This window comes from Macaca fascicularis, chromosome 19 (genome assembly GCF_037993035.2).
Source record: "Macaca fascicularis isolate 582-1 chromosome 19, T2T-MFA8v1.1".
Classification (NCBI taxonomy): domain Eukaryota; kingdom Metazoa; phylum Chordata; class Mammalia; order Primates; family Cercopithecidae; genus Macaca; species Macaca fascicularis.
In genome coordinates this window covers 59,508,699-59,530,502 of record NC_088393.1, presented here as the reverse complement: position 1 = coordinate 59,530,502, position 21,804 = coordinate 59,508,699, and the positions used below count along the sequence as shown (strand labels likewise).

General features: G+C 46.5%; 2 protein-coding genes across 4 annotated transcripts in view; both read left to right on the top strand.

The window, feature by feature from the left end:
* The first annotated feature begins 4,598 nt into the window (after nt 1-4,598).
* On the top strand, nt 4,599-11,130 carry FPR1 (formyl peptide receptor 1). Its single transcript, XM_005590144.5, has 2 exons — nt 4,599-4,663; nt 9,595-11,130. Exon 2 carries the CDS (start codon nt 9,606-9,608, stop codon nt 10,662-10,664), a length of 1,059 nt encoding a protein of 352 aa, XP_005590201.2. The 5' UTR covers nt 4,599-4,663; nt 9,595-9,605; the 3' UTR covers nt 10,665-11,130.
* Nucleotides 4,599-21,804, top strand: part of HAS1 (hyaluronan synthase 1) — a 34,248-nt gene continuing 17,042 nt past the window's right edge. The window contains exons 1-3 of one of the 3 annotated variants that reach the window (XM_074024416.1): nt 4,599-4,663; nt 17,408-17,521; nt 20,045-20,168. The gene's annotated coding sequence lies outside the window, so the exon portion shown is untranslated. The remainder of the gene's footprint in view (nt 4,664-17,407; nt 17,522-20,044; nt 20,169-21,804) is intronic. The other 2 variants (XM_005590139.5, XM_065534805.2) reach the window with 2 other exon arrangements.

Sequence of the window (21,804 nt, the reverse complement as noted above, 5' to 3'; positions counted from 1 at the left end):
TAAGAACACGAAAAGCTTATGAAAAGAGGAGAGTGACTAGTCAGATGTATGCTTCCAAAAAACATTGTTCTAGAGTCCTCCTGCAAAGGGATGGCTCTGAGAATGTTCCCAGTTGGAGGCAGAGATCTTAAAGGGTAAGAAGTTGCCAGAGATCAAGGTGAACTTGTCGAATAGTTGCCTGTGCTGGAGTAGTGTGCTAGAGAGAAGGGGTAGTTTAGGGAGCGATTTCCAGGCTTGGTAGACTGTGCTTGGAGACCAAATGGTTCTGGAGAATGAGGAAGCATGAAGGGTCTTTATGAAGCCCACATTCATAATTCATGATTGCTGTATAACCACCCAAATCATAGCATGTAAAACAACCATTTCATTATGTTCATGGATTATGTGGGTTGGGAATTAGGATAAGGCACAGAGGAGACGCTTGTCTCTGCCACCCAAAACCAAGGTTTGGGGGTGACTAGAAGACTGGGTACTGAAGTCATCTGGAGCTCCTTCATTCACATGTCAGACGCCTGAGTTGGGATGACTCAAATGCTGAACTAGGCTGGGATTGCCCCAAGTGCCTACAGGCAGCCTCTCCAGCATGGTGGTCTCAGGGGAATCAGAGTCCCTACACAATGGCTGCCTTCCTCCAGAACACGTGTCCCAGGAGAACTGGAAGATGCTTCCTAGCCTTTCTTGACCTAGCCTTGAAAGCTATGTGGAGTCACTTCTACCATATTCTTCGGTCAAAGTAGTCCCAACCCTACCCAGGTTCCAGGGCAGAGGGGATAGAATATGCCTGTCCTCCTCTCAGTGGAGGGAGTGTCCAAGAATATTGTGGCCATTTTCTTCAGAACCGTTGCAGCAAGGTAACTGTGTGGATTTGGGGGCTGTCATTGAGATGAGAATCAATGAAAAGAAGCAGAATGTTTAGTTTGCTAGAGCTGCCATAACAAAATACCATTGACTGGGTGGCTAAAACAATAGAAATATATTTTCTTACAGTTTTATCAGCTGGAAGTATAAGATCAAGGTGTCAGCAGGGTTGATTCCTCCTGAGTCCTCTCTCCTTGGCTTGTAGATACCGCCTCCTCCTCATGTTTTCACCTAGTTTTCCCTCTGTGCCTGTCTGTGTCTGGATCTCCTCTTTTCATAAGGATGTCAGTCATATTGAGTTGGGGCACACCCTAATGACCTCAGTTTCAGCTAACTACCTCTTTAAAGGTTGTATCCCCAAATACAGTCACATTCTGATGTGCTGGGGTGTATTAGTCAGTTCTCATGCTGCTAATAATGGCATACCTGAAACTGGGTAGTTTATAAAGGGAAGAGGTTTAATGGACTCACTGTTCCACATGGCTGGGGAGGCCTCACAATCATGGCGGAAGGCAAAGGAAGAACAAAGGGACGTCTTACATGGCAGCAGGCAAAAGAGAATGAGAGCCGAGTGAAAGGAGAAACCCCTTATAAAATCGTCAGATCTCGTGAGCCATATTCACTACCATGAGAACATTATGGGGGAAAACTGCCCCCATGAAACAATTATCTCCCACCTAGTTCCTCCCACATCATGTGGGAATTACGGGAGCTACAATTCAAGATGAGATCTGGGTGGGGACACAACCAAACCATATCATGGGGTTAGGGCTTCAACCTAAGAATTTGAAGGGGAGTGTGACACAATTTAGTCCTTGGAGTTGTGGGAGAAGGTGAGGAGAACAAAGGCTGGAGATGAGTTTGAAAGGAAACAGGAACACAAAATGATGTGTCTGGACATCAAGGGTAGGTCTGAGCTAGAGACAGGGATCTGGTGAATGTTAGCTGAGGTGTGGTTCAAGTTTTAAGCATGGATGGGTTCACCACAGAGAATGTGAAACAGCAGAAAGAGAGGTTTATGTAATTACTAAGATATCAATAATATCTATTGCACTGGAATTCATGCCAAGTGCTTTGTATCACTGATCTTATTTGTTCTGCTCCAGAAAACACCTCTGTAAGTATCATTGCTCTCAATTCACAGGTGAAGTGACTGGGACTCAGTGCAGTTAAATCAGGGGTCAAATCTAGTCCACCACTTGTTTTTTTATGGCCTGAGAGCCAAGAATGGCTTTAATGTTTCTTACCAGCTAAAGAAAATCAAATGAAGGGTATTTTGTGCCATGTAAAACTTATATGAAATCAATTGTAGTGTTTTAAATAAAGTTTTATCGACACATAGTCATGCTCATCGTTTACAACTTTGCTTGTGGCTGTTTTCAGGCTACAACAGCAGAGCCAAGGAGTTGTGATGGAGACCCCATGGCCTGCCAAACGAAATATATTGACTCTCTGGCCCATTATAGGAAATGTTTGTGGCCCATTGCAGTGGTTTCCTCCTGTAATCCCAGCACTTTGGGAGGCCAAGGCGATCGATTGTTTGAGGTCAGGAGTTCAGGACCAGCCTGGTCAACATGGCAAAACCGCATCTCTACTTAAAAATTACAAAAATTAGCCAGGAGTGGCGGCAGGCACCTGTAATCCCAGCTACTGGAGAGGCTGAGGCAGGGAAATCACTTGAACCTAAGAGGCAAAGCTGCAGTGAGCCAAGATCACACCACTGTACTCCAGCCTGGGCAATACAGTGAGACTCTGTCTCAAAAAAAAAAAAAAAGTTGGGGGAAATGTTTCAGACCCCCGGATTGGCTGGCTTGTCTGGAGCTAGTGAACAGTGTTCCTGGGATTCTAGTCCAGGCAATCTAGCTTCAGCACCTCAGTCCAGTGCTTTACGGGGAGGTTGTACTGCTCGTCGAGGCCATTTCCGATGTTTCAGTTACCAGAAGGGTCAGGGATTTTTGCAGCACAGACAGCAATATCCCCATCCGGTCAACCCTAAGGCATCTTCCCTTTTAGCCTTACGCAAACACAGAAGTGGAAGTCCATTTTGACTTTCCTTTTTTTCTTCACCATAGTCACCTTTGAACATACACTTGGTTCTGTTTTTGCCCAACCTAGTGTGCTAATCATGGGCCATTCTGTAGCAAGGAAAAAAATCTACTTGTGTTTTAGAAAAGAGGGCTCATGGGAAACAGGCAGGGGTATCCCAGAAGCCCCGTTTTAGGAAGAACAGTCAGACTTCAAAAGACCTACAAATGTTTCTGGCAATTACTCTCTGTGGAGTTCCTTGTCTCTTGTTTTCTCTTGATATCTGGGCCCTTCTCCTCCGTGCATAAAGATGTCCTCTGCCATTCCCTTTATTTTAATCCCCTTACAAAATGCTTGCTTCCATGTGACTCCTAGATACGTCTTCATGTGTTACCCTTCATACCTTGGGAACCTTCTAAAACGCATCTGTTGTTATGATCCCAAGAAAATGTTTATAAAATACAAACACAAATGTTTATAGGGTACAAATGAACATATCACCCTTCTGATTAAAGATGTTCAGTGATTCTCCATCTTATCCCCATTCTCCTCGTGTGGGATGCTGGAGTGCAGCAGTCCCCAACCTTTTTGGCACCAGGGGCCAGTCTCATAACAATTTTTCCACAGACTGGGGGTGGCAGGGTGGATGGTTTCAGGATGATTAAAGCACATTGCATTTATTGTAGACTTTATTTCTATTATTATTATTACATTGTAATATTCAACGAATAATTACACAACTCACAATGGTGTAGAATCCCTGGGAGCCCTGAGCTTGTTTTCCTGCAACTAGATAGTCCCATCTGGGAGTGATGGGAGACAGTGTGGGTCAGGGAATGCAAAAGATTGGACACCCCCAGTTTAAGCCATTGTGAGGTGTAATTGTAAATTGTAAATTTCTTAGTATTAAAAACAGCCTGGCTCAAGCCTGTAATCCCAGCATTTGGGGAGGCTGAGGCAGGAGGATCACTAAACCCAGGCGTCTGAAACATGCCTTGGCAACATAGCAGGATACCATCTCTAAAAGAAAAAAACAAAACAAAACAGCCTTAATGAAACAAGGTCTTGGTAATAATGCTTTTAGAATCAGTGTCGTTATCTCTGGTTCTGTAACTGCCTTACCGTATTTCTCCATATCACTCTGATACCCTTGGAATGATGCTTAATATTTCAGAAAAACAGTTATTTCTTTGCAATAGAAGACTACAAATGAGCTTCCACAAGATCAGAGGATTATGGGGTTAATCTTGATGGTGTGCATGGGTGTGGACGCGCTGTCCTGCCAACTGTCTCAACTTCCCTGCCTCCCTTACCTCTGTCTGTGTTTCCGGTCTCCATCCCTCACGACTCCTTCTCTGCCTTTCATTGCTTCCCTCTGATTCCTCTCACCACAGTACTTGCTCCTTTCTTTACCTTGACCCTTGGAGGAAGCAGGGGCCTGGACACCTGGATTTCTTGGCCCTTGATGTTGAGAGCATTGAACCTCTGCATCCCACAGGGACTGAGTTTGAGAAATACAGTCAGGTACATGAGTTTCTAAACAGACCCAGCCCACTGTCCTAATGCCATTAAAGCAGACAGTATATTGATGTACTCTTGGGGTCATCAGAAGTTCTGATTTCCTATTTCCTCTTACCCAGCTGATTTCAGTTCCTTTACCCCTCCTCCTCCTGTTCCTTGGGGTATGTTTTGCTGAGATCATTAGAGCCTGAGTCACTCTCCCCAGAAGACCCAGACCTAGAACTACCCAGAGCAAAACCACAGCTGGTGGACAGTCCGGGTAAGAAACAAATTCTGGGGGACTGGGTTGCTTGGCATAGACACACTTAATACACTGGTGAACACAATAGACTCTTTGGTTGAAGAAGGATGTGGAGCTGAAGAATAATTTTTTTAAAGAGGTTCTAGACAGGCCGGGCACGGTGGCTCATGCCTGTAATCCCAGCACTTTGGGAGGCCAAGACAGGTGGACAACTTGAGGTCAGGAGTTCAAGACCAGCCTGGCCAACATGTTGAAACCTTACCTCTATTAAAAATACAAAAATTAGCACAGTGTGGTGGTAGCCATCTGTAATTCAAGCTACTTGGGAGGCTGAGGCAGGAGAATTGCTTGAATATGGGAGCTGGAGGTTGCAGTGAGCTCAGATTGCCCCACTGCACTCCAGCCTGGGTGACAGAGTGAGACTCCATCTCAAATAAATAAATAAACAAATAGGCTTTAGACTTTACTGGGGTCCTGATGGGAATAATGGAATATAGAGACAGTATGATGCTGCAGGGGAGAGAGGGGATAAGCGAAGGAGGGAAGTTCTTGAGTAAACGGGGGAATGAGTTTTGTGGGACCAGTAGAGGGTAGTTCTTGGATGGGAACAGTTGTTTTCTGGTCACTGAGGTGAAGGCAGAGAACAGTGATGCAGGAGCCGGCAGGAGGAGAATCTGGTGGAGGAGGAGGCAAGAGCATCAGTTTAAGGGCATGAGTCGGGGTGGGAAAGGATGTTTGGTTTGAAGCTTTCAGGAGAAAGCAAAAGAGCCCTAATGATTATGATGGGCCATGGGGAAATGAGTGTGATACAGAAGCAGTCACCTTTCAGATCAGTGATGAGTCTCCACATGAAGACACTGGTTCTGCGTGGTGCGTGGGACCCAGCGGCAGAATACAGCCCTGCCCTCTCATGAATTTGCAGACATTGGCTGGTCATTTCTCACCAAGCTCCTAGTTTCCTCTTCTGTCACACAGTGATGATGATGTGTAATCAATGCTGTGCTTGTTGAGATCAGAGGCAAGAAAGTTGAGGATGTGGTACAATGATGATTGACAAGTATAAAGTGCTTCATCGACGGCGGCCACCATGGTCTGTGTTCATTGCAAATCACAGGATTTCTCCCTTGAACCATAATTGGACAAAATTGCACAGGTTTTCCTCTCTGGTATGTTCCGGCTCATTATTGCAGAATCTTCCTCATTCATTGCAACAATCTTCTGAACTGGTTGCCTTAGAGATTCTTGAAGACAAACAGTCCTCAGGGTATTTTGGTGGTTAGATGGGTGGTAGGGGAGGGAGACATGTCTGAGTTATTTCTGAGATTGTAGAGTATCAAAGTTCATTAGAAATGTGAGCCAAATACGTAATTTCAAAGTGTCAAGTAGGCAGTTTAAAAAGATGGAGAGAAACAAGTGACCTTAATTTTAATAAAATATCTGAGGTAAACTTACATAGCCAAATTATTATCATTTTAACATGTAGTCAATATAAAAACTATTAATGAGATGGTCACAATATTTTTTTCATACTAAGTCTTTGAAATCTGATGGGTATTTTATTCCTGCAGCCCATCTCCAATTGGACTAACCACATTTCACGTGCTTAAAAACCACATGTGGTGAGTGACTAGTGTATTAGACAGCTCTTCTGTGCCGGTAGCGTGGCAAGGCAGAGGCAGAAAGAGACTTTTGCTGGAATTTGACAGCCTGGGTTTTCGGTTGACTTTAAGGAATTAACTGAAATGCTCTAAGTCTCACTTTCCTCATCTGAAAAATGGGTACCATAAAGAAAGTGACCCTTATAGTAACACTTTGGAGGAAGCCTCCTCCAAGCATTAGAAGAGAAGATCAGGCCGGGCACAGTGGCTCACACCTGTAATCCTAGCACTTTGGGAGGCTGAGGCAGGTGGATTGCCTGAGCTCTGGAGTTTGAGACCAGCCTGGGCAGCATGATGAAATGACATGTCTACTAAAATACAATTTAAAAAAAATTAGCCAGGCATGGTGGCATGCACCTGTAATCCCAGCTACTCAAGAGGCTGAGACAGGAGAATCGCTTGAACCTGGGAGGTGGAGGTTGCAGTGAGTTGAGATCATGCCACTGCACTCCAGCCTGGGTGATAGAGAGAGACTCCATCTCAAAAAAAAAAAAAAAAAAAAAAAAAGGGAAGACCAGCTCTTGGCAAGAACCTGACATGCACTTTGCATACCTGATCTAATGAAATGTCATACCCAATACATATTTGGACTATTATTTCTATCACGGTCTTCTGCATCCCCAAGAGTGCTGAGCCCATCCAATGGATGGAGAAGCACCTCCCATCCATCTGGCCAAGGTAACCGCAGAGACAAGAGTGGAAACAGAGTCTGTTGTTCTGACTTCTTGTAGCACAGAATCCATTGGATATAATACTTGATTATCCATCGTTTATTATCATTCACGGATCCATTTGGCCTATCTTGGAAAACTAACCAAATACTATGCCTTGCCTCCCACGATGAGAGAGGAAAGGGAGATTTCATGACCTTAAAGAGAGAGAGGGAGCAGAATTTGGAGTGGAGAAATTGCATATCTTTTTTTTTTTTGAAACGGAGTCTCGCTGTGTCACCCAGGCTAGAGTGCAATGGCGCAATCTCTGCTCACTGCAATCTCCACCTCCCAGGTTCAAGTGATTCTCCTGCCTCAGCCTCCGGAGTAACTGGGACTACAAGTGCCCGCCGCCATGCCTGGCTAATTTTTGTATTTTTAGTAGAGACGGGGCTTCACCATGTTGGCCAGGCTGGTCTCGAACTGCTGACCTCGTGATCCGCCCACCTTAGCCTCCCAAAGTACTGAGATTACAGGCGTGAGCCACTGGGCCCGGCCAAGAAGTTGCATATCTTATAGTTCTTATGCAGAGTCATGGGTGAGAGAAAGTCTTAGTCCACGTTTGTGTGACACTAGGTCACTGTAGCTGTCACCCACTGATTTTCTGATATCATACATTGTTATTTTTTCTTTATTAAATTGATGGTAAAATACACATAACGAAAAGTTAACCATTTTAGGCTGGGCACAGTGGCTCACCCCTATAATCTCAGCACTTTGGCAGGCCAAGGTGGGCAGATCACCTGAGGTCAAGGAGTTTGAGACTAGGCTGACCAACATGGTGAAAACCCATCTCTACAAAAATATAAAAATTAACCAGGCATGGTGGCAAGTGCCTGTAATTCCAGCTACTCAGGAGCTTGAGGCAGGAGAATCACTTAAACATGGGAGGTGGAGGTTGCAGTCAGCCAAGATTGCACCACTGCACTCTAGCCTGGGCGACAGAACAAGACCACATCTCAAACAACAACAAAAAAGTTAATCATTTAAATGTACAATTCAATGGCATTAAGTACATTTACAGTGTGCTGCAACCATAACCATTATCTAGTTCCAGAACTTTTTTATCACACCAAACAAAAACTGCATAAGCATTAAGCAATAATTCCCCACCTCCTACTTTCCCTAGTCCCTGGCAATCACTAATCCACATTCCGTCTCTGTGAGTTTGGCTACTCTGGATATTTCATGCAAGTGGAATCATACAATATGTGACTGGTGTTGTCTTCCTTCCTTCTCTCCTTCCTTCCTTCTTTCTTTCCTTTCCTCCTTCTTTCCTTCCTTTCTTTTTTCTTTCATTTTAGAGACAGGGTCTCGCTTTGTTGCCCAGGCTGGAGTGCAGTGGCTCAATCATAGCACACTGTTAACCTTGAATTCCTGGGCTCAAATGAGCCTCCCATCTCACCCTCCTGAGTAGCTAGGACTACAGGTGTGTGCCACCACATCCAGCTAATTTAATTTGATTTAATTTTTTTGTTTTGTAGAGATGAGGATCTTGCTATGTGACTCAGGCTGATCATGAACTCCTGAGCTCAAGCAATCCTCCTACCTCAGCTTCCCAAAGCTCTGGGATGACAGGCGTGAGCCACCACACCCAGCCCTCTTTTGTTTAGCGTCATGTTTTCAAGGTTCATCCACATTGTAGCGTATATCAGTGCTTCATTCTTTCTTATGGCTGAATAATATTCCATTGGATGGATAAACCACATTTTGTTTATCTATTCATCTGTTGATGGACATCTGGGTTGTTTCTACCTTTTGGCTATAGTGAGGAGTGTCTCTATGAACATTTTTGTTTGAATACATGTTTTCTCTGTACATCTTTGGCCCCATATTCTCCTCTTGGAGGTCAAGGACCCTATTTCCTTAGCCATTTAATCTCCCTGGTAGGGGCTCGCAGGTTAGCAATTATGAGGATGTGTCATAAGATGCAATCTTGGCCACGCACGGTGGCTCAGGTCTATAATCCCGGCACTTTGGGAGGCTGCGGCAGGTGGATCACCTGAGGTCGGCAGTTCAAGACCAGCCTGGCCAACATGGCAAAACCCCACTCCTACTAAATATACAAAAATTAGCCGGGTGTGGGGTGGTGCACACCTGTAGTCCCAGCTACTCGGGACACTGAGGCAGGAGAATCGCTTGAACCCAGGAGGCAGAGGTTGCAGTGAGAGATCATGCCACTGCACTCCAGCCTGGATGACAGAGCAATATTCCATCACAAAAAAAAAAAAAGAAAAAGAAAGAAGGAAAGAAAGAAAAAAAGAAGAAAGAAAGAAAGAAAGAAAGAAAGAAAGAAAGAAAGAAAGAAAGAAAGAAAGAAAGAAAGAAAGGAAAGAGAAAGAAAGAAAGAAAGAAAGAAAGAAAAGATGTAATCTTGCCTAACAGGTACAATAAAAGATTGCCAATGTATACATGTGGACATGTGTAAGGGACAGTGGTGAAGATGTTCCAGCTGTTGTGGGAGCTCTAGGGGAAGGTGAGAAAGCTATCAGTGGGAAAACTGGCAGGGGCAGAAATGAGGGGATGGGGAAATGGTGCGGAGGATCATAACTGAGGAATGACCATGACTGCACTATTTCAGGAGTGGACAAAATGGAGACAAATTCCTCTCTCCCCACGAACATCTCTGGAGGGCCACCTGCTATAGCTGCTGGCTATCTCTTCCTGGATATCTTCACTTATCTGGTATTTGCAGTCACCTTTGTCCTCGGGGTCCTGGGCAACGGGCTTGTGATCTGGGTGGCTGGATTCCGGATGAGACACACAGTCACCACCATCAGTTACCTGAACCTGGCTGTGGCTGACTTCTGTTTCACCTCCACTTTGCCGTTCTTAGTGGTCGTGAAGGTCATGAGAGGACATTGGCCTTTCGGTTGGTTCCTGTGCAAATTCATCTTTAGCATAGTGGATATCAATTTGTTTGGAAGTGTCTTCCTGATCGCCCTCATTGCTCTGGACCGCTGTATTTGTGTCCTGCATCCAGTCTGGACCCAGAACCACCGCACCGTGAGCCTGGCCAAGAAGGTGATCATCGGGCCCTGGGTGATGGCTCTGCTCCTCACATTGCCAGTTATCATTCGTGTGACTACAGTACCTGGTAAACTCGGGCCAGGGACAGTAGCCTGCACTTTTGACTTTTCACCCTGGACCAATGACCCTGTGGAGAAGCTGAAGGTGACCATTGCCATGTTGACGGTGAGAGGCATCATCCGGTTCATCATTGGCTTCAGCGTGCCCATGTCCATCGTCGTTGTCAGTTATGGGCTTATTGCCACCAAGATCCACAAGCAAGGCTTAATTAAGTCCAGTCGTCCCTTGCGGGTCCTCTCCTTTGTCGTAGCTGCCTTTTTTCTCTGCTGGTTCCCATATCAGGTGGTGGCCTTCATAGCCACAGTCAGACTCCATAACATATTACAAGGCCTGTCCAAAGAACTTAGAATTGCAGTGGATGTGACAAGTGCCCTGGCCTTCTTCAACAGCTGCCTCAACCCGATGCTCTATGTCTTCATGGGCCAGGACTTCCGGGAGAGGCTGATCCACTCTCTGCCCACCAGTCTGGAGAGGGCCCTAACCGAGGACTCAGCCCAAACCAGTGACACAGCTACCAATTCTACTTTACCTTCTGCAGAGGTGCAGTTACAGGCGAAGTGAGGAGGGAGCTGGGGACACTTTCGAGCTCCCAGCTCCAGCTTTGTCTCACCTTGGGTTAGGCTGAGCCACAGGCATTTCCTGCTTATTTTAGGGTTACCCACTCATCAGAAAAAAAAGCCTTTATGTCCCCTGATTTCGGGAGAATAAACAGATATGAGTTTATTATTGACTTCTTTTTTGATTTTGGACCTCAGCTTTGGGTGGTCAGGATGGGAAATGATAGGAAGAAGCTGTCATCTGCATCCTAGTTTGCCTGAAATGAACCCGAATATACCCATTATGATTAGTCCTGAATTATGAGTAGTGAACGATACCCTCATTCTGGCATAATGCTGAGTAGTGTCCACTTCCATTCTGAAAAGTGCCCTGCTATGAAAAATAAATTATGTAGTCATCCTAGGTAAATGAAGGAGGAGGGAGAAGTGTGAAAGAGTATGGCTAAAATCAGGCAAGATATACAAGAAAATACTTCATATATGCCAAGTCCTGTGGCTCACACCTGTAATCCCAGCACTTTGGGAGGCCGAGGCAGGCAGATCACCAGAGGTCAGGAGTTCAAGAACAGCCTGGCCAACATGGTGAAACCCTGTCTCTACTAAAAATACAAAAATTAGCTGGGCGTAGTGGCAGGCTCCTGTAATCCCAGCTATTCAGGAGACTGAGGCAGGAAAATCACTTGAACCCGGAAGGCAGAGGCTGTAGTGAGCCAAGAAAACGCCACTGCACTCCAGCCTGGGTGACAGAGTGAGACTCCGGCTCAAAAAAAAAAAAGAAGATACTTTATATAAAGTCCTCAGCCTTTATTGATCAACAACTCAGTAAAAATATAAAGTTATGGAGATGTCAGTTGGAGACCCCTCATCCCCTTGAGGTCTACCTGATTGCCTAATCTTTTACATCATAAATTTTGGGAAACAGATTGTCCTCCCCACAAGGGAGGGCCCCCAGAGCCTATGTTTTTACCTGTGGCTCTAAGTCTTGCTTCAACTGAGTTAGTCCAATTCATACAATGTCTGGTGGTTGCTGCCCTGAATGAAATTAACCCAGAGAGGAACTCAAGACATTTCCCTCAATTTCCTGAAAAGCTACCTGCACAAGGTATTTAAATATGAAACACGCTTTACAGAAAGAAGCTTGGCAATGTGAGAATAGGCAACTGGCCAGCAACAGACAAACATGAAAGCTTTCCGTTGAACTTAAGACATCCTTTTAAAAGTCCACCCTCCCTCCTATCTCCTCACCTTCAGATTTCTGCTTTTTTTTTTTTTTTTTTAAACGTGGAGAAATTTAGCCATCCTACTCTTGACTCTGACTCTATCCCTCAGGTCTCCTTTCCCAACTCAAGTCATTTATCAATAATAGCATCCTCCTTAAGAAGATTTCTGGTGCCAGCTCTTTTTTTTTTTTGAGGCAGAGTATCACTCTGTCACCCAGGCTGGAGTGCAGTGGCACGATCTCAGCTCACTGCAACCTCTGCCTCCTGGGTTCAAGTGATTCTCCTGCCTCAGCCTCCAGGGTAGCTGGGACTACAGGCACACGCCACCATGCCCAGCTAAATTTTTTGTATTTTTAGTAGAGACAGGGTTTTGCCATATTGGCCAGGCTGGTTTTGAATTCCTGACCTTGTGATCCGCCTGCCTCGGCCTCCCAAACTGCTGGGACTACAGGTGTGAGCCACAGCACCCCATCAAGAAGATTTCTGTTGCCAGCTCTTGAAGCAATCATTTAATTACCATTACAGACATCTTTTTTATTTTATTTTATTTTATTTTATTTTAAGACAGAGTTTCACTCTTGTTGCCCAAGTTAGAGTGCAATGGCGTGATCTCGGCTCCCTGCAACCTCCACCTACAAGGTTAAAGCGATTCGCCTGCCTCAGCCTCCAGAGTAGCTGGGATTACAGGCATGCATCACACCCGACTCATTTTGTATTTTTAGTAGAGACAGAGTTTCTCCATGTTGGTCAGGCTGGTCTCAAACTCCCTACCTCAGATGACCTGCCCACCTCAGCCTCCCAGAGTGTTGGGATTACAGGCATGAGCCACCGCGCCCAGCCATCATTTTATTATAAACAAGAAACAGAAGAGAAAAGGAGAATGAATGGAAAGAAGAGAGATGAAAGAGTGGCCTGGAGCATCCAAAGTTAACCTACAGCAGAACCTGTCTTTGGGTGAGGAGCTGGGTGATGAGAGCTGATTTCATTCCAGTGCAAGGGGAGATTCCTGAGTTTTGATGACATGATGTGGTCCTTGGGAATCTAGCTCATCTCTGGACTCCCATGATGGTTTTTTCTGCACACCCCCCATGAAGCTCTGCAAGCTTTACTCATCAGCATCCAATGCATTTATTTAACCTATACCACTGACCCCAGAGCTTCTGGAGGGCATTGTGTTATCCTTGCCTTCCCCCTGCATACAAAAGGGTTCAATAAAGGATGGTTTAACTAAACTTTTTGCTTCTGTACCTCTTTTATAATTAACCAGGATACTTGCAAATCCAGGAACCCCTTAGGTCACCAACTCCAGGAAGTCAGCGAGTTCTTCCTATGTTGACACATGGAGAAACTGAGGCCCAGAAGGAGAGTGCAGTAAAATAGGGCCCTGCTACAAAGTTAGGGGCACCGCCTCCGTCCGAGACCACCCTCGCTTCTGACACCAACTGCAAATTTGCAGAATCTCCAGAACACCCTCCAGCTGGATCATTTGCTAGAAAGAGTCACAGAGAGAGAACGGAGCAGAGGATTTGAACAGAGAGGAAGTGAGAGATGATGCAGCCCCAGATTGCAAGGGTGGCGGGGAGAGAAGCTACCAGATAATGTTCTGGTTCCTCTAAGGTCTAGACACACTGTCTGCAGTTGGCTTCCTTTAAATTCCCTTGTGTTCTTCCAGCAAGCAGGTTTAACTTGAGCCAGTTTGACTGAGTTTCGACAACTCACAACTCAACCATCCATTCCTAAGCTACCTCAAATAATCGTCAGGATGAATCAACCACAGGGTGGTTCCTGTGACTGAGGCTGAGCAAGAGGATGGGGAGAGACATGACTTGCGGGGGATGGGTATTACCCTTCAGATCATTTACTGGGGGAGCTCCTGGTCTTGCATGAACCAGCAAACAGAGAAGAGGCAATGGCCTATGATGGGGTCAAAGAACAAGAATAAATGATAGCCCCTGTTGGCTCCCAAATCCTAACAATATCCAGCTCACCCTGAATGGTGCCTCTATGGGGGAAAAATATCCCTCTTGTAGAATTTAGACATTAAGAAGAGAGACCATCCTAACAAGTTGCCTGGGCAACAGAGCGAGACTCCAGCCCCCAAAAAATAAAAACTGGTACTGGATTTTGCAGGAAATAGCAAGTCACCCTGAAGTTATAATTGTGTGGTATTTACAAAAAAGAGAATTTTCGATTATATTATTATTCTTTGTAAAGTGTGTGGTACATATCCTTTATAATCAGTACAATTACAAAATTTATTGTAAACATATGTGTTTATACACAGACATACATTTTTCCCTTTGGAGAGCCAGTTGTTAAACATTTATCGGCACATCACAATGTAGTCGTGTTCAGATCCCAGCTGTCACTACTTGTGTGATCTCAGACAAGTCATTTCCCTCTTTGAATGTCAATTTTCTCTTTTTTAACATGGGAGCAGTAATAGCTACCTGAGGGAATCTTTTGGCTGGAGCTCATGAAGATGAGACAGGAAGCACAGAGCTGAGCATCTGTATCACGGCTGGCCAGGCACAGTGGCTCATGCCTGTAACCCCAACACTTCAGGCCAAAGCAGGCGGATCACTTGAGCCCAGGAGTTCCAGACCAGCCTGGGCAACATGGTGAAGCCGTGTCTCTACAGAAATAAAAAAATAAAAAACACAAAAAGCAGTCAGGATTGGTGGCGCACACTTGTAGTCCCAGCGACTCAGGAGGCTGAGGCAGGAGGATCGAGGCTGGGCCTGGGAGGTCGAGGCTGCAGTGAGTCATGATCATGCCAATGAACTCTAGCCTGGGCAGTAAGAGCAAGACCCTGTCTCAAAGTAAAATAAAATAAAAACATATACATCATGGCCACCATTAACATTATGACCATTTCCACCTGCTGGAGACAGGGTTGTTTCCTCTGTCCTCTGCAACCACAGTGACGTGACACTTCCTGTGTGACCCACCCTCTCCCATCCTCACAGTCTTTTTTCCCCCTTGCACCTCCCTTTGTCAAGCAACAGAGGTAGGGGGTCATTTAGTAGGCATTACTCTGAAGTCCCTGCACCTGGGGTTAGGGGAGAGGAAATGCTCCCCTAGTGATCCGCTCGATCGTATGTACCTTAGAAGAGCATGCATGAGCCTCCCCAGGGCACAGAGTGGGAGCTTGTTCATCATACGCTCCACATGTGCCCTGCACTGGGCTGGCTTGTTAGTTTGTTAGGGTGCTGTAACTCATTACCACAAACCAAGTGACTTCAAACCACAGAAATGGACTGTCTCACAGTACTGGAGGCCAGAAGTCTGAAATTAAAGCATCGGCAGGGTTGGCTCCTTTTGGAGGCTCTGGGGGAGACTCCCTTCCACGCCTCTCTCCTAGCTCCCGGTGGCGGCTGCCACCCTTAACATTCCTTGGTGTTAAGGATGTAATTTTGTCCTCCCCACAGCCTCCATTCCTACATTGAAGTCCTAACCCTCAGCCCCTCGGAACATGTCCTTATTTGGATACTGGATCATGGCAGATGTAATTATTTAAGTTAAGATGAGGTCATACTGGACTAGGGTGGACCCATAGTCCAACATGACTGGTGTCCTTACGGAAAAGGGAAATTTGGACGCAGACGCTCACATGGGAAGAACACCATGTGATGAGGGAGGCAGAGGTGGCAGTGATGCTTCCACAAGCCAAGGAACGCCACAGACTGTCAGCAAATCACCAAAGATTGTCATTGTCAGGCACCAGAAGCAGTCAAGCACAGTGGCTCATGCTTGTAATCTCAGCACTTTGGGAGGCTGAGGTAGGAGGACTGCTTGAGCCCAGGAGTTTGAGGCCAACCTGGGCAACATAGCAAGATCCCATCCTTACAAAATATTAAAAAGTGAGCAGGGTGAGGTGGTGCACACCTATGGTCCCAGCTACTTGGGAGGCTGAGGCAGGAGGATCACTTGAGCCCAGGAGTTCCAGGTTGTGGTAAGCTATGATCACACCACTGTACTCCAGCCTGGGTGACAGACCAACACCCTGTCTAAAAAATAAAAATAGGCTGGGCACTGTGGCTCACGCCTGTACTCCCAGCACTTTGGGAGGCCGAGACAGGCCGATCAACAGAGGTCAGGAGTTCGAGACCAGCCTGGTCAACATGGAGAAACCCCGTCTCTACTAAAAATACAAAAATTAGCTGGGTGTGGTGGCGTGTGCCTGTAATCTCAGCTACTCAGGAGGCTGAGGCAGGAGAATGGCTTGAATCCGGGAAGTGGAGGTTACAGTGAGCCGAGATTGAGCCACTGTACTCCAGCCTGGGCGACAGAGCGAGACTTCCTCTCAAAAATAAATAAATAAATAAAAATAAAAATAAAAAACAAGCTAACCAGGTGAGGTGTCTCCCACCTGTAGTCCCAGCTACTTGGGAGGCTGAGGCGGGAAGATTGCTCGAGCCCAGCAGTTCAAGGCTAGCCTGCAATGTAATGAGACTTCATCTCTACCAAAAAAAAAAATGTTAATTAGCTGAGCATGGTGGCCTGCGCCTGTAGTCCCAGCTATTTGGGAGACTGAGATGGGAGGTCGGCTAATGACTGAGAGGCAGAAGTTGCAAAGAGCTGATTGCGAGTGGGTCAGTTCACTGGCTCAGAGGCTAGTGGGCGGTGAGCCGACTATACTCCATCTTGCGCAGCACAGAAAGAACCTGTCTCAAAGAAAGAAAGAAAAAAAAAAGCACCAGAATCTAGGCAAGAGGCATAGGATAGATTCCGTCTCACAACTCTCAGAAGAAACCAAGCCTGCTGGAACATCCTGATCCTGGACTTCTAGCTGGCAAAACTTTGAGAGAGTAAATTTCTGTTGTTTAATCTGAGTTTGTGTCACAGCCGGCCCTTTATACTTGTGGTTTCTACGTGTAAGGATTCAACCAATCACGAATAGAAAATATTTGAAAAAAGTAATAAAAAATAATACAAATTTAAAAAAAAAACAACTACCTCTCATTCACTTTGTATTAGGTATCATAAGTAAGCTAGAGATGGTTTAAAGTATATGGGAGCACTTTGGGAGGCCGAGGCAGGCAGATCACTTGAGGTCAGGAGTTTGAGACCAGCCTGGCCAACATAGCAAAATCCCATCTCTACTAAAAACACAAAAAATAACCGGGTATGGTGGCAGGTGCCTGTAATCCCAGCTTCTCAGGAGACTGAGGCAGGAGAATCGCTTGAACCCGGCGGACAGAGCTGAGATTGCGCCACTGCACTCCAGCCTGAGTGACACAGCAAGACTCCATCTGAAACAAATAATAATAAATAAATAAAAATAAAGTCTATGGGAGGATGTGCATAGGTTATGTGCAAATACCGCACCATTTTATGGAAGTGTCTTGAACTCATCTGTGCATTTTAGTATCCACAGGGTCTTGGAAGCAATCCCCAGAGAATACTGAGGGGCAGCTGTATTTTTTATTACAGAAGTCTAGAAAACTAGTACACTTAGCTTGTGATACATCACTCCAATCTCCGCCTATGTCTCTGCATCACTTTCTTTATCTTTTTGATGCAGGGTCTCCCTCTGTCACCCAGGCTGCAGTGCAGTGGTACAATCATAGCTCACTGCCACCTCGATCTCCTGGGCTCAAGTGATCCTCCCACCTCAGCCCTTCAAGTAACTGGAACCGTAAGCGTACGCCACCACATCCAGCTAATTTTAAAATTTTTTGTAGTGACAAGGTCTCACCGTGTTGCCAGGCTGCTCTCGAACCCCCTGGGGCTCCCACCTCTGCCTCCCAAAGTGCTGGGATTACAGGCATTCAGTCTTATTATTTCACTTTGGGAGGCGTTTTTTTTCCCCTCCTAATCAGATGGTTCTCAAACTGTATGTAAGAATTACCTGGGGTGTTTGTTTAAATCATTTCCACAGCCCTGAGCTCACAAAATCTGAAGAAATGACAGTGAAGACCAGTAGTCATCATGTTTAGCAAATGCACACAGATGATGTGGATGCTTTGGAGTCCATGGACCAGTTTTGCAGAATGATTGAACATACGATGACAAGAGCTGATAGCAGAGGCCGTGTCTCATGTGCTTTGGGGCAGCTTCCTTCATCTCTGTGTTCTCTCTCAACATTTGGAAAATGGAAATTATCACAAGGACCAGAAGGGTGTTGGCCAGGATGGTATCAGGATTGAAAAGCCAGATCTCATCTCAAAATCCTTAACTTCATGACACCTGCAAAAGCTCTTAAAACCCTGTATCCAAATAAGGTCACATCCTTAGGTTCCGCAGGTTAGGGCTTAGATGTATCTTTTGGGGGTCACCCATCAACCCCACTGCATGTGGAACCAAGGACACCGAGGGACAGATGTACTTTGTTATTACAGAAGCCTTAGAAAACTAATACATTTGGCTTGTGGGTGCATCACTACTGCAATCTCTGCCCCCGTCTTCACATCACCTTCTTCTCTGTGTTTGGCGTCTACCTTCCTCTGCCTCACTCATAAACACCTGCCATGGCATTTGGGGCCGACCTTAAATCTAGGATATGCTCAAATCTTGAAATTCTTAACTTTAAAACATTTGCAAAACCCCTCTTTCCAAATAATGTTACGGTCACAGCTTCTGGGGGTTAGGACATCCTCTCAAGTAATCCCCTCATGGGAAACCACGGCCGCGTTACTTCCTCTTCGTCTTACAGCATTCACTGGGAATGACAGCATTGTGGTTTTGAGCCTCTGGACTGCGGGTGCCTGCAGCCCAGCTCACAGAAAGGGGCCACTGGACTTCTGCAGCTCTGTGTCCTCTATCTGGAGCCCACAGGCGTGCCCCTTTGATGACACACTCTCTGTGTTGCACAGTGTGGCTGCTCACCAAACTGTTTGGAGCTTTCTGCTATGGCCCAGGTTAGAGGGTCTATTCGCCCCAAGCTTGAGTGACTAGGAAGCTGGGGCCCAGGGATTAAGTGGATGCCAAACAGAGTTCTACTCCCTGCATCAACATGGGGAAGGGTTCTCCTTGTCTGCAGGTGGCTAAGGTGGAGGGGGAGGCTCAGAGTCAGGAGGTAGCTTGCACAAGGCTGCCTGCCTTGGAACCCAGGGGTGTCTCATGACAGAGTGTGGGCTCCTCCCAGCTCCAACCTGGCTTACTCCTCAGAGGAGAGGTGGGGTATCCAGGGAGGGTGAAGGGGTGGTGTATCCAGGGAAGCATCCTCCTGTTACCACCTGCGTTAGTCTTGGAGACCTTCAGCCTCTACTCTTTCAGGAATGGCTAAACTCACCTCATATTCCAATGTGCCAGACAGACTCTCTCTCTCTTAACCTTGAGGGCTCTCCTATGAAGGACAAATTGAGACAGTCCCATTTTACAGATGAAAAAAGAGAGGCTCAGAGGAATGAAATGGCTCCATGCCAAGAACAGGTCACTAACTGTGATGGAATAAGTGTTCGGGTCCCCTCAACTTCATTGTTGAAATCTTAATCCCCAAGGAGGTCGAGGCTGCAGTGAACAGTGACTGCACCACTGCATTCCAGCCTGGACCACACAGTGAAAACTTGTCTAAAAATAAATAAATATATATTTGTTTTCTGCCCCTAATTTCTAGCACAGAGCTCCTAAAATTCTCGTAACTTCCTGAGTGAGGAGGTGAGAAAAGCATATTTTGTTATTCATAATTAGCCCCTATCAGTCACACCTGAGTTTATACTAACGAGGCAGATCTGGGCAGATCTGGGATGGTTGCCAGAGAGACGAACCCTGTGATCCCAGTGGAATTTTTAGCCTCATGCCCCAAATTCCAAGAGGGGAGAGGGGCTGGAGATTGACTAACCACCAGTGGCCAATGATTTAATCAATCATGCTATAAAATAAAAATAAAATCCTAAGGCCCTCCCTCCGACTACCTTACCACCACCACACTGACTCAACAAGACCCTTTCTTAGCCAAAGGGATCCCAGAGAAACCTAAAAACTGAGTTCCTGGCCGTGACTTGAAGGCGGGTGGGACACGCCTTCTTATATCCCTTCCCTTTTGGAGTTTAGGAACGACAGAAGACCAGCATTATAGGTAAAATAAGATTGACAAAACACTCTTTGTGATGATAACATACCAAATTACATACAAGACCTAAGGCAAGTGTTCAGTCACTTCTAAGGGCCATCAATCTTGCTACACTGCATCCTTATCGTAAAACATTCTTTTTTGCAGACTCCAGGTTTTAAGCAGACCCTTACTCCTTTAACCAACTGCGAACCAAAGAATCCCTGAATCCATCTGTAACCTGTAAGCCCGCTCCTCTTCAAGATATCCTGCATTTTCAGGCCAAACCAATGTATGTCTTCCATGTATTGATTTACGACTTTGCCTGTAACTCCTTTCTCCCTAAAATGCATCAAATCAATTTTTACTTTAAGTTCTGGGATGCATGGGCAGAATGTGCAGGTCTGTTACGTGGGTATACATGTGCGATGGTGGTTTGTTGCACCGTCATCTAGGTTTTAAGCCCCGCATGCAGAGTCTAGGGCCCCAGTCCATCCTCCCTCAGATCCAGAAGTCCAGGTCCAGCCCCTCCTCCCTTAGTCCTGGGAGTCCAGGTCCAGCCCCTCCTTCCTCAGACCAGGGAGTTCAGACCCCAGCCACTCCTCCCTCAGACCCAGGAATCCAGGCTCTCAGATCTTAGTCTAAGCCCCTAGTTCCTCCTTCCTCTGTGACTGGCAGGGTATAGTCTAGTGATTTAATGCCTAATGCCTGTTTTCTGTTACCCAGCCACGCTGCCTGTGTGCTGTATCACTTGTCCCAGGAAACGACTCTTCTTTTACCTCAGTTTCCCTATCTGGAAAATGAGTCTCCTCCTGTCTTGCTTCCCTGGAGAGGATAAACAGCTTTTGCAAAAGGAAGCGCCTCCCTCCCTCTTCCTCTGTTGGGCTCTTACTGTCTCTGTTTCTCTCCAGGGAAAGGGGCAGGAGAGGTGGTGGGTGCCGGGGTAGAAAGTGCCTTCCACTGGATACAGGCAGGGCCCTCCTCCTCCAGGCCTTTCTCTCCCTCCTCCCAGCTCTGGAAGTTCTACCGTTTCTCACAGAGGCACTGGCTAGAGGCAGAAGGTGGACGTACAGTCATCATTGCTGGCTAGGCTCCCTCCCTCCCTGGATTTCAGCGGAATCATGGAAGCCTAGGGGTTTCCCAGAATATGCGTGTGGGGGAGGAAAGGTTCCGTCTAACTCTAGCCCATCCAGGGCTCTGAGTTCCTGGAAGTCCAGAGGCAGTCTCTTTCCAGACTTGGGGTCTGTGCTGATGCTGGAGTCTTTTTTGTCTAAGGTCCCATCTCCCCGGAGCTCCTCAACGCATCCTCCCAGGACGGGCCACTCTGAGTGGTGCCCATAGAACTATTATGTAGGGGTGGGGTGGGGGTCCCAGCTGCTGGGCCCTCTCTCCCCAACTTCTCTCCTCCCCCTCTTCCCTATCCTTCCTTCTCTCTCTCCTTCCTCCATTCTCCTCCTCTTCTGACCTTCCTCCCCCTCCTTCTCTCTTTCCCTCCCTCCTCCTCTCTTTCCCTCCCTCCTCCTCTCCTTCCTCCTTCTTCCCTCATCTCTCCTTCCCCTCCTCCCTTCCTCTTCATTTTTTTTTCCCCCAGAGTCACTTTGTTGCCTAGGCTGGAGTGCAGTGGCGTGATCTCAGCTCACTGCAAACTCCACCTCCTGGGTTCAAGCGATTCTCCTGCCTCAGCCTCCTGAGTAGCTGGGACTGCAGGCGTGCACCACCACGCCTGCCTAATTTTTGTATTTTTAGTAGAGACGGGGCTTCACCATGTTGGCCAGGCTAGTCTCGAACTCCTGACCTCAAGTGATCCACCTGCCTTGGCCTCCCAAAGTGCTGTGATTACAGGCGTGAGCCACCGTGCCTGGCTGCTCTCCTTTTTCTTTCCCCTCTCCATCCACCAATCTGACTTTCTATCCCGACCTCACACATTT